General features: G+C 41.7%; 1 protein-coding gene across 3 annotated transcripts in view; it reads right to left on the reverse strand.

The window, feature by feature from the left end:
- ROBO3 (roundabout guidance receptor 3) overlaps nt 1-13,569 on the reverse strand; it is a 290,365-nt gene that overhangs the window by 94,018 nt on the left and 182,778 nt on the right. For 2 of the 3 annotated variants that reach the window (XM_075280067.1, XM_075280068.1), the window contains exon 2: nt 8,073-8,399. In XM_075280067.1, the coding sequence (XP_075136168.1) occupies nt 8,073-8,399 (327 nt within the window). The remainder of the gene's footprint in view (nt 1-8,072; nt 8,400-13,569) is intronic. The other variant, XM_075280069.1, reaches the window with a different exon arrangement.

The raw sequence follows: 13,569 nt of genomic DNA on the forward strand, positions 1-13,569 counted from the left end.
ATATAAAAGGGATTGTCTGGGATAAATTGAAACTAAACCCCCTCCCTCCCCCCCCCCCCCCGCCAAGTTTTTAATTGACATCATTACAAAAAAAAGCTATATTTACCTAAATACCTAGGGCGGTCCAGAAATGTTCAGTCTTTGCACTTCTGGAAACAAAGCATCACCAAAACATCTCCCCGTCCCCCCCCGTCCCCATCATACTTACCGATCTTCAGTTTTCAGTCTTCTGACATAAAGCGTCACTTCCTCCGCTTCTGATGGCACCTGCGCAACAGCGCTTTATTGTACACTCGTCGGCAGCATTTCATCATCCCTGGTCCACCCCCTTTCTGATATCTGCAGTACTGTTACGGCGAATGTCTGACCTTTAAATTTGACGCCCAGAAGTAGTATGGGTGCCATAACTGCTGTCATGTTGTTTTACACAACAGAGACCTGGTACTAATGCACATGATCATTTTACATATCTCCAGGACACAGAAGACAGGCAAGTATGATTGGGGGGGGGGGGGGAGAATTGGGTCTGCTCTAGGGAAGTAGATAGGGCTAGTAGTCCAAGGGACTAGCTAGAGCTCTCAAAGAAAGCCAGAAATCACTCAAAACACTGATTAAGGCATTTTGGTGCTACTATTAAACCCAACATTTAAAAAAAGGGTGTTGTGCCCAGATAACCCCTTTAATCACTTATACTGCTCTCTTCTGTTAAATCCACTCCTGGTCTTGGCTCAAAATCTGTAGCAAAAAAAGCATCTTTAACACGGGGCCTCAGCCTTAAAGGGGCTGTCCAGGAATTACAGGTTTCTGCAAGGAAGCTGGGGGAAGGTGAAAAATAACAAAAAGAAACCCATACTCACTTGTTTCGGATGTTATGGTGTCTCCCACTAATGTCTGGTCCTGTGGAGCCCCAGGGCTTGTTCCAGTAGAAGTCTTTGCCGCACATGACCACTGAGGTCAATCAGCGGTGTAAGGAAAGGAACCCTCATACGTCACCGGAACAAATCCCAGGGCACTGCTTGACTGGACATCGGTGGGGGACACCAGAGAGCTGGGGACAGGGGAGTATGGGTTTTTGTTTTAGTTTTTTTTCACCTTCCCAGACTACTTGCAGAAACCTCTAATTTCTGAACAACCCCATTAGACCAAGACCTCACATTGCGGAAACACAGAGTTTTCTGATGCAGATTTTGCGGCGTTTTTATGAACCAAAGTCAGAAGTGGATTTAAAAGAAGGAAATTGTCTAAGAAATTCCTTAATATTTTCCATTCCTTTCCAAGCCACTCCTGACTTTGACTTATAAAACCCGCCTCAGCATTAGGGTGCGTTCACACGATGTAACGTGCCACGTGATCTGGCACGTATACGGCGTGTGAGAGTTTGCGCGCCGTAAAACGCCGCGTATACGCCGCATTATTTTCCAAAAGTGAGCTCAGCTGACACGTACTCCCCCTGACAGCTCCATACACATGCATGCTCAGCTTAGCCAAGCATACAGGTAGCTACGGTTTATCTTCCCCTGGTGAGCTATAACATGCCATTCATCATCTATCACAGGAAAAGTAAGGATACCCCATACACATTACATGGTCGCCTGGTCCTGCCAAAATGAAAAGGCCCAGCTGATATCAGTGTATTGTGTATGGACACTGAATTCGGGCTTGAATTTTTTCTAAACTAGACCATTGTGCAGATGTACAATGTGGAAGTCGAAAATGGGTGAAATACAGTTAATGTATGCAAAAAAAAAACCAAAACATGTAGAGATATGATAGTGTAATAATGGGAGAGAATAATTCCAAAAATGTATCTGGAAACCAAACTATCACAACCGATAGATCCTAATGAATAAAATAATAGTCAACATCCTTATAAATCTTGTAATGAAAGGAAATAAGACGCAGACAGACAGTATTAGTGATTAAGAAGAAAAAAAGGACATTTGCAACAAGCAAGACTTCATTTAAAATCACTCTGACATTTCTCCGTGCTGAGATGAGAGCACTTTAACACTGGGTGGTCCGACCGTCCGAAGACTCCCCCTCACCCATAATGATACGGCTAAGGAGAGCGGTTTATTAGAAGCTTTAAGAACTGTCTTGGAACCCCATGAATCTTCATTAATATACCCGTGTTTTTGGGCAGATGTGACTTATGTTCTGTATCTGTGGCAACAAAACAAGAACACTACCCCCAACCCCCCAAAAACCGTAAATGCATATATATATATATATATATATATATATATATATATATATATACATACACACACACACACACACACACACTACTGTAACTACATCCTGACAGACGAAAAAGAAAGACAATTCATGACTGGAGTGTGCTGGAAGAGCCCCAATTATTTTATGTCTGAAAGACTCCCCTGGTTCATGCCGCTCCCGCTTCACCAAATTACTTAAATGTCTCTTGTCTGCGTAATGGAGTAAAAGTGACAGAAAATCAATGAATAATTCCTATTTAAAATGGCCGGATAGTACACTGCGTCTGTCTTCCACAACAGAAATATAAGGTTTCCTTCTAAAATGCTTCCGAGTGTCTGCCTTCAAATGTTCGTTTCTCAGGGGAGGCGGCCATTTTGTGCCTTTAGTCCAGGTCTAAGTTCATTCCTTCTGTGAATTAGCTAGTAGCTACAGTAATATCACTGAGCTATGAGGTTTGATGGCCGCACTACCTCATGAGCGATCAATGACTGGACTGGCCTGGTGGTCATTGTTCAGTGAACAATGACCATGTCTGTCCACAGTGTGAACAGGCGACAGATAAATCTCCCAGGATAGGCCTGCTGACAGGAAACATTGAGGGCAATGCAGTCATGTTGCTGGGGTATGATGGTCTCAATTAGGACAACTAAAAACAAAATGGCTGCTTCCATCGGGAACAGGTGAGCATTGACAACTGGTGAACATCTCCACAGTGCTGACAAAGAGTCACAAATACTGGGAAGAATGGTTTTCTTATAAAAGAATGGCTGGGACCCAGAGGTCGTACTACAATGTTTCCAGAAAAGTAAAAATACTCCTCTTATCATTTTTGAGGAATATTGAGATAAGGAGGAGTATGAAATTTGCAAAGGAAACCATTACTATAACTATCTTTCATATATAAATAGCAAATTTAGGGTTTCAAAATTTACAACATTCATTGTTCGATAAAAATGACAAGTGCCTTATAGGCCGGGGCCTCATGTGACATAAATGTTTTACAATCTCTGCATTTAGCGAATCCCATCCAGACATTGGAGAAAAATATGCGCAGTGGAAATGCTGCGATTTCCACAACCGTCACAGTTTTGGAAATCACAGCTTGTCAATCATACTTACGGAAATGCTGATGGTTTCCCTATAGGTATAATGGTATAATTTCTGACAGTATAATTTCTGACGGCCTTAGCCATAATTTGGAACTGTAAGATCACAGCAATAACAATTTTATTAGACTTTATGCCTTCATAAAAAATCCAAAACTTTGAAAAATCCCAAAAATGACTTTAGTGCCACATTCTGACACCTGTAACTTTTTATGTTTCTGTTACAGAGATATGTAAAATGGTCGTGTGCAGTAGTGCCGGGTTTCTGTTGTGTAAAACAGTGGAGACCCAGCAGTTATGGCGCCCATACTACTTCTGAGTGGGCATCAAATTTAAAGGTCAGATATTCGCCGAAACAGTAATGTGGATATCAGAAAGGGGTTGGACCAGGGATGTTGAAATGCTGAAAAAAAGTCTCATGCATATTAATAGACATGAGATTTTTTTCAATGTTGAAAAATGCTTTTACAGGCATATATGACACCTGTACAGGCATTATTGAGATCTCTGATGGGACCATATAGTTCTGAATTAAAACCTGCCCTAGTGTAAGCAGAACTTTAATCCTCTCCGCTCTCATATTAGTAAAGGGACGAGACACATGCTCCAAGTGATGGAATAGCAATAGTAGCAGCGTTATTTTTAGCTTACTCCGTCATTACTGTAATGCAGAGACTATGGGGCAACTTTTCTGTATTGTGCTACCGCTTGTGCAATTTAAAGAGTGTGATCGATATGCAATGTCCCTTTAAGAGATATGGAGAACATTTTATATCCAGCTTGGCTTATTTTAAAAATATAAAGATTTGCAGAAAGAGATGCTTGAAGGATCTTTCACCACCAGCTCCAACCCTTTGCATCATTTATTAGGCACTACTCTGCTGATTCCGGCACACTTGGCATTTTTCTCTAGACTGTCCTAACAGCGCTGATAGCACAGATCTAGAGAAAAAACTCCAACTGTTCCGGGAGTTTGTGGACAGGAGGCTATTAAAGGATACAAAGAACTGGGATTGGTGGAGGTGGTGAAGGTCCACTTAAAGATGGTACCAGTGCTACAGTCACGATCAACTGCACAACTTCATGGATTCCTCAGCATAAAGAATAAATAAAAAACTGAAAATGTTGTGTTATGTTCACGTTTCGCTGATTCTAGCGCAAAATAATTGGCACTACACTTCAACGCATTTTATGTAATTCAATAAAGACATCAAAGTCCTATATGTCGTATTTTTGCCTTCCCAGTTAAACTGTAGTATTGTCTTTGTATATGACTATGTATATATTCTTATACAGACTGTCATTATAGGGAATGTGCTGAGTCAAGCGCTGCGTATAGTAATGGTTCTCTCCATACAGCGACGAGTCAATGGAGCGGGAAGACGAACGGTAAACACAATTAAGTACAGAATGGACGGTTTTATCACAGCCGTAAACGCAGAGGGAGAAGTAAATCATTACCAGGCTCAACGCTATTATCACTCTCCTCATATACAGCCATCAGATACTCAGTATACCACCATAGCTAAGGGGGTCCTGATAGAGAAATGAAGAAGTAAGCTTATGAGTGCTGAAGTAGTTATTGAACCAGTGAGTACAGATAATACAGTAGGTATTATTACCTGCCCTCCTATGTATAACCCTATGACTCTCTTACAGTCACCTGGATACGCACATGAGTACAGAGGTGACTACACCTCCACCGGCCTGGTCTCTGGTCTGCACCTCATTAATCTCCATATGACACATTCTCCACTGTTTGCAGGACTCATCACCGTAGACAAAGGACTCATATCTCCCAAATGTCAAACAGGTCACAGGTCCCAGTCTCAGAAGTCGGAAGAGAAAAAAAATACACAGGGGCTACTAACATATAGACATATAGGTGAAGAGTCTGACCACAACAGACATATGTCCAAAAATGGCAAATTCATATCTACTGCATGTATATAGATCATATACAGCAGAATATAATATATACAGTAAAATTACAATACTACAACGTATAACAAAAATTCTCCCAATTCATATTAACAAGAACACTAGTACGCCTGATGGCGCTCTGGATAATGGGTGATGCCATGTATTCCTCCAACATTTTGGCATTTCCGATAATTCAGTACCAACCTTACCTTATCTGAATAGAGGAAGAGAGGTGTGGTCACAGCCCCTCCTACTTGCATATTCCATTTGAGTCAATGCCCTTTAAATTATTATACTACAGTATTATATTCACTATCATTATATCCCGTGATATGAAACAGAGAATTTGATTGTGTCCATCACCTATCAATCTTTTGTGGGGTCTATATATATTACTATACTGCCTTATTTCAGAACTTTCCCAAATTTCCTTGTACAATTTGATATAACATTAGCAGGGAGAAAAGAAACTGATCCTCTATGTGAGTTCTGTGTTAATATTCTATATTGTGCCCAATGGCCGCCCGTCAAGGCCCACTGGTAATAACTGTAACCTCCACAATCAGCTGTACTGCAAAAAAAGCCAGGAGATGGTTTTCTGTTATAATCTTCAGACAATAAAAATCCAATTGATAGCGTCACTCAGCCGGGGAGAGGTCAGGTCAGACGCTGCACAGGGACGACCCTCAAGACAATGATGACCTCTGACCTCCGCAGGGCTGATGGATTGCAGCACACAAGATAACTTCTGGTCTGATGAGATCTGCAGCTAGATAACCTGACAGGAAACTAGACAAGGAAAAAGGTAATTAAAGCAGCCATCACCTAGACCCTATGTAGGAGGCCGCCATGTTGACCATCAGAGAGACGGTTCGATATTTTTGGTTAAATACTGTGAATTATGATATGTTATAATAAACCCATCATTTTATTCTGCCATCATCTAACTACTTACAGAACTTTATCACCTGATTCATCCTAATGTATCTCAACAATGACCGACTTGTGAACATTTGGCTTATCTGTAAGTCTCTGCGCTGTGAACAGATACTCTCACTATTTACGTATATACTAAATCAAATTTGTGATTTCATTTGGAAAACTCCTGGTTCTCCATGTTTTATGGGTCAGTCCATTTCAGAATTATTTTGCTTTTCTAGAGAAATTCAATGTCACTATATCTACAGCCAAGTGTCCGCCATTTTCTCTCCAGGCAACGTCTTCAGTGCAGCTTCTTCTCTTCGCCGTCTATAAACATTTACCCTTCTCCCGGCTATTTCAGACATTTTTGTCCTAAGCTGATTTATGTGATATAAAATTTCTCATTTAACCCTGGCAAGCTCAGCCAATATAAATGAGGTCCTCAGGGGAAGTGTGGAGCAGATCTCCAGAGCTTCACTGATAAACTTCAGGGAGAGAATTGAGAGGCTCAGTTACTCATCATCTTGAGCCGTCAGCCAGACGCCACTGCAGAGCGATCAATAAAACTCCATCAGCCTCTTCTGACCACAATGGTCGCCTATCCTCCTCACAGGCATGAGAACATTACGGATAGATACATATCTTACCATGCACTCTGATCACTGTATTGGAGGCAACTCATGTATCTCCAAATCCCAGTGTAACCTCACTGTCAAACACAAGCCTACAGAACCTGGAGTTGACTGTTATATGCCACAGGTATGGATCCTCGTAGAACTTAAAGGGGCTTTCTGGCCCCAAACTGATTTTTCATACTGACGACCTAGCCACAGAATAGGTCATCAGTATGTAATCTGTCAGGGTCCGACATCCGAACCCTGGACAGATCAGGTGTTCTATCAGGCTCCAGGGGCTGGGAGCTGCTAGAAGATGGGGAACATGTGAAGCATCACTCCAATTTAAGCAGACCCCGGCAGATCACATAATGGTAACATATTCGGTCGATACGCCATCAGTATAAAAAGAAAATCAGTTTGGAGGTTGAAAAATCTCAGTGAAAAATTTCTTTAGGTACCCTCATTTCAGAGCTAGTTCTGCCTTGACATGGACAACCCTATATAATGTGATGACACCAAAGTGTAACAAGCATTTACTTTGGCAGTTCCACATTTCAGCCAGTTCTTTTATAGGGGAAATCCCTTTAGCTTTTCAAGCGGACAGAAAAACCCGACATGTAGGTTTTTTCTGTCCGCTTGAAAAGTCGGACATCTTTACAAGCGGACAGTGAAGGACAGGCACGAAGTGCAAATGAACGCACCCGATCGCCATTTAAATGAATGACAAGTGTCATGGACACAGCTAGTGTCCGCTCCTAATGTCCGTGCCAGATTTTGAACGGACACTAGGAGCGGACACTACCTGTCGGACACTGACGGTAGTGTGAACGCCCCCTTACTCTATTATTACACATCCCGACTCAAACTCCTTCAATGGTCAGACTCCAACTCCTTCATAAATAGCTCGCAGCCATGCTCAGATAGAGGCAGTAAAGATCCTTTAATTCAAGAAGAAACTAGTGACTAAAATTTATAAGAAAGTAAATATGCAAAAAAACTATGCATCTAATTATACAATATCAATAACTGTATAATATACTGAAACATAACTAATCATTAGATTTTGAAGCTGAAGTCAGAAACTTTGTTTCCAATTATGACTTCACCCAAAACTAGCCCTAGCCTAGAGAGAGCTTTCCTACCATCTGTCCACGACCAAACGCAAGTTGACAATCCAACCAACCCCTTTTGACATATGACATCTATTATAGGTAATTTCTATCTTTAGACACCATTTTTGGCGGCAACAAGTTTACAGATGACATTACATCAACATTCAACTTACTTGCTACTTCCAGAGATGCGTTTCGGCTCACTGATTCTCCAAGATAGTTCCGGGCCACACAGATATAAATCCCTTCATCTGGTTTACTTCGTCGTCCATGAACAATTCGAAGGAAAAACAGCGAACCACTGGGTAGCAGCATGCGGTGGGACCGAGGATCATCCTTGTCCGTTTCCACCCGTTCGCCGTCTTTGTACCACTCAATAATGGGTGTAGGGCGACCCTCCGCCTTACAGTTCAGTGTTGCAGGCTCTCCTTTTGAGACAATGTGGTCTGAAGGGTGCTCCACTATTCTTGGGGGGAAATCTTCCAGACGAGGCCGAGAACCTGAAAAAGAGAGAAACGTTAATTCAATAGTAATGTTATATTTTAAGATATTAACAAAGAACAGTGTTTCTAAGCCTTTTATGTTTGATACTGTCCCCAGAACATGTGCCTAAAACTATATTACCATGTGAGATAATATCTACTGAGCTGCTGTATCTAAGCCGGTCATACAACATATGTTGTATTTAGGTAAATGTCTTAGAAAGAGATATTCTTTTCTTGCACATGTTCAAAACAGGTTAAATTTTCTGTAGTCTGGAAACAGACATCTCACTGTGGATGTCAGTTGAACACTTACGAGATGCCACTGCGCCTTGCTGCGTAGGCTTCTGGAGAGCCAATCAGCGTATCGACTTTTTAGCTACTCTTCCTCCTCTCTCATTTTTCACTCGTCCCCTCACAAGTTTCGAGTCAATGTGTGTGGGCCAAGGGATACTCGGACATACCCTAACAATCATATACCACATTGGGATCCCTTCCAATAGCTCTCTCCCTCCCAAACCTATATATTACGCACAGGGAGAGGAACCTACAGATTAACTTTTTGGACTCTCAATATAGAGAACATGTTATGGTACATGGGTCCTCTATCTCAAGCTTCCTTCAGGAATCCAGGTGTAAAAACATCTTGCAATGGTACAGGGTACCTTTCAAGCTACACTGACTAAGTCCATGCTCATGTACATAGAGTATTAAGTTGAATATGGTTTTACAGAATACAAACTAAAATTCATCACATACCATGTTCCAACATATATGCTTTGTATAGGCATGTGTACAGTCCCTAAACCACTTGTGTATCTGCAAGTTTATCTGTATCTGAGTCACTGTATCTAAGCCTACTAAGTGTCATACTGTCTGCAGAGTTGCTGTATATAAGCTCGAATCTGTGCTGAAGGAGGGTATGAAGGTCCTTTCACACGAGTCAATGATCAGGTGAATGTTTATTCTCAGTTGCTGCCTTATGTATAGGTAAAGACATATACTGAGACAGATTTATTACTTATGGTTCTGGGGATATATCACTGGCTGGATTTACATGACCGTAGTGGTTTTTGCGGTCTGCAATTTGCGGATCCGCAACACAAATTTCACTCTAAAAACTCATTCCGCAGACGTCCGTGCCCAACCGCAAAGTGCATCCGCAACGTTTGTGTATCAGTATTATGCGGATCCGTAAAAAACAAAACACATCACAAAACACACATGTTGACATCCGCAATTGCGGATATACACTGATGTATATTCAGTGTATACCCGCATAATTGCACGCGCCCATAGACTTGTATGGGACAATCCGTGCCGCAAAAACACGGCCATGACAGACATGCGGTATACTGTCCGGACCACGGTTACGGCACGTCACACCACGGACAAAATGTACGGTGGTGTAAGAGGCCGCATAGAAAACAGTGGGTCCGCAAACGGTCTGCAATTTAAAACCCGCAATTACGGACCATTTGCGGTCTCAAACTACGGTCGTGTAAGACCAGCCTTAAGGAGAGATCACCTTCTCAGGCGTATGGAGTCTTATAAAAGCCTTTTTTCGCTCCACTGGGGGGTTATGGGAAAAATATGCAAATCTGTTTTCCAAGATGTAAATAGATAAAGGGGGCTGCCCCTAGAGGGCAGCAAGCAGAGGCACTGTTTCCCTTCTTACTAATGGTCTGTCACTTGTTACCAGCAGCAGTTTGGTGGGTTACTGCTGGTAAAAAGTCAAAGGCAGTAGTCAATAAACCTTTCACTCTGCTAACTAAAAATACTGGCACCCCGGCCTAGATTCTGGCTCTTTACTCTTGTTATGGTAGCGATCTACTCACTTGTCAATTGATCATTGCGGGCAGCACATTTCCTTGTGTAAATATAAAATGTGCTGCCGGCCATAAGCAAAGTGTATAGACTGAAGGAAGGTATCAACCATCATTTGCCCCCTGTTTGTTTAGGGCAGTATAAACAAGTCCCTTTAAATGAGAGCCAAGTGACTGATTATACCGTCAGTCATTGCTTGTTATAGCTACATAAGCTAGTGTAACCCTACATCCATAGTGTGAATGGTCCTTCTAGCCAGTGTATCTTAGCTTGTACTTTATGATAGTATCTGCTGAACCAGTATATCTAAGCTTATATTCAGATAAGATTATAGTGTATGTAAGGAGTCTGATGTCCATTTTAGGAGACGTCAGACTTGTGCTAATGCTTTTTGACCATTTCAGCAAATCACTGATGAGCCTCAAATAAAAAAAAACTGAATAAACTGAATACAGAAGGCAGCAGATCATTTACATCAGTCTCAGCTACAAACGGAATTAGGAACAGACTGGGCTCGGAGGAAGATCCACACTTATCTGCACTCAAGGAGTTTCTTGTATCTGAGAAATCTTTAAACAACGACACTATAACGACAAGCATGATGTTGGCAATTCTGCCATATGTCATGAAATCATCTCATCTCCAAATGTCGAGTTTACAGTTCTCCAAAACAAGATCCCGACTTCAGAAAATGTTCTAATTAAAAGCTGCACAGACAGAGCGGCGATGATAAGACCCACATGTCTGCTACAGATCGCCAGGGCGGGAACACTCCAAGCAGCAGAGCGCACAACTTCTTAAAGGGGTTTGCCCACTTTTACATTTTTTTAATTTAAATAAATCATCATTATACAGTATAAAGTTCTGAAACTTTGGATTACATTCAGAGTCTCAGATCTATTAAGGACACATACATCTATTACCTATCAACCTAGGAACTACGATTAACCCCTATAACTATCACTATAGTTCTACATCTGTATAGTTGAATGAACACATAAGAGAGTGCGGGGCATTGCATTGTGCTTTTGACAGGTTGGAAGATGTCCATAGTGATCGTACTCTGTCATCTCACAGTCAAAAGCCAGTGACCTGACTTGAAGGCTGTGTATGGCTCCACTTCTTGACTTTATGGCTGTGCATGGCTGCATCTGGCCCTTCTTGTAACCCTAAGTTGGGCATCCTGTCATCGGTCCTTTTTGAGCTGTGCTTGGCTGGAGAGGTCACAATCAGGCAGCCATGTAAGACAGGAGAAACTGCAGGGCAAAAGGTGGCCATAGAGCCTACTAAACAGGTCAAGTCTCAATAACATGACCCTGGACCTCCCTTATCTGCCTTATTAGTGGCACACTGTGTCACATTAAAATGATGTATTTACCCCACACACAACCTGAGATGTTTACACCAATATCTGCTTTATGGAAGAATATGGGCATTGACCTCCACAGCGAGCAGTCCAAAAGTATTTCAGGCTACACAGAGAAAAAAGTCAACACATCTAGTCACATCTAAAACTTCAAGGGGTTTTCTCACATAAAAACCATGTTTAAAGATGACCTTTCATCACCTCCACCAAATCAAGTTTTTAGCATCTTATAATATAAATAAGTTGACTCTCTAATTTAGTTGTAATTTCCTCTCTAGGCTCCATCATTCCCGAGCAACAATTGCATTTAGTTTTGGTGCCTGATGTGCTATTTAAGCTATGTAATGCCAGAAGGGCGGAGTCAGGCCGTGGGGAGTAATTCCGAGCTCCAATCAGAGGCAGCCAGTGTCAGAGCTCAGAATCACACCCCTGCTCCTGTCTGACACTGCCCTCCTGATTGTACAGAGATTAAATAGTATGTGAGGCACCAAAACTAAATGCATTGATTGCTTGGGAATGGTGGAGGCCAGAATCAGAAAAGTAAATATTGCAAAGAGCTGGACTTGGAGGTGGTGAAAGGTGCTCTTTAAATTTGTAGACAGTTAAAAATTACCCATTTTTGTAAATATAAGTAATTAATTTTTGCAGAGTTTTGTAGTTTTCGCTAATCATCTTAGTGGTGATAGTCTTGTCTTGATGAGTTGCAGATACGACCATGAATGAAGGAATTTTCTATGGTCTGGCACTAATTAGAGGCTGCGTTATCTTCTAGTGAGAGAGTGTGTGTGTGTGTGTGTGTGTGTGTATAGTGTCCCTGTCTGACCTGTCTACAATAAGGAAACCATAGCTGGGTTTATGACATGTACCAGACCATAGAAAGTTCCTCCACTCATAATTGTATTCATTGGCAACCAATCAAGACAAAAGATGTCACCGCTAAAATGATTAGAAGAAACCTTTAAAACTGCGCAACATTTTGATTTAGATTTACTAAACTGTTTCATTTTTAGTTGTCTAAAAATTTATATATGGTTATGTTTGTGAGAAAAACCCTTTAATTTCCAGAACTACACAGATATATAATGAACTTATGTGCCTAATTATATGTATCTAAGCCCATCAAGTGTGATACTGTCTGCTGAGCCTAAGAAATCTGACGCTGGGTTCACACCAGCGTCTGGACTCCGTTAAACCTGTCATGCCGAGTCCGGCCATGAGCGCCGGTGAGTGTTTTGGGCTCTCCGCGGCGAAACAGTTTTTTTTTAAAACTGGACACAGAGTACAGCATGTCCGACTCTGTGTCCAGTTTAAAAAAAAAACGGTTTCGCAGCGGAGAGCATAAAACGCTCACCGGCGTACACACCGGCAGGTTTCCATCTCCTGCCCAGTTTTGTGCAGGAAACGAAAACTTGCAGAATGTAGTGCGGGCGCAGATGTGAACGAGCCCTAAGCCAATTGTGTGTTATATTGTCTTCTGTATCCAATATTATAATGTCAGATACTGACTGTAGTATCTAAGGCTATGTTCACATCTGAATTGTAGGCTCAGTTTAAAGACTCCACCTCATAGTGTGTCTAAGGGTAGGTTTACACCTCAGGATCAATTGTTGTCGGTCATTAAAATGATTCATCTTTACTGTTTTGTACATTCTTCTGTTTATTCGATGGAACAGAAGAACAGACTAAACAATGCATATTTGAGTCCAGCCTAAGTCTACCATGTGTGATGCTGTCTGGTGAGTCTTTGTATACAGTCCTATTATATGTGATACTGTCTCAGATCCACACAGAACTACATTCCCATCGTGAACTTTAGTCTGCGCCATAAGCATAAACCTTGAAAGGTAACTAGAAACCTTTGGCCTGTGGAGATGGTGAAGATGATACAATGGCCACCGGATCTCTCAAAGTATCGTCTTGAGGGTCCCGCACTGTGCAGGGTGGAGATAAAGCATCCTCTTGTATAATGGTCACTTTCATATCCCACACATTTCT

The sequence above is a fragment of the Leptodactylus fuscus genome, chromosome 6 (assembly GCF_031893055.1).
Source record: "Leptodactylus fuscus isolate aLepFus1 chromosome 6, aLepFus1.hap2, whole genome shotgun sequence".
NCBI lineage: Eukaryota > Metazoa > Chordata > Amphibia > Anura > Leptodactylidae > Leptodactylus > Leptodactylus fuscus.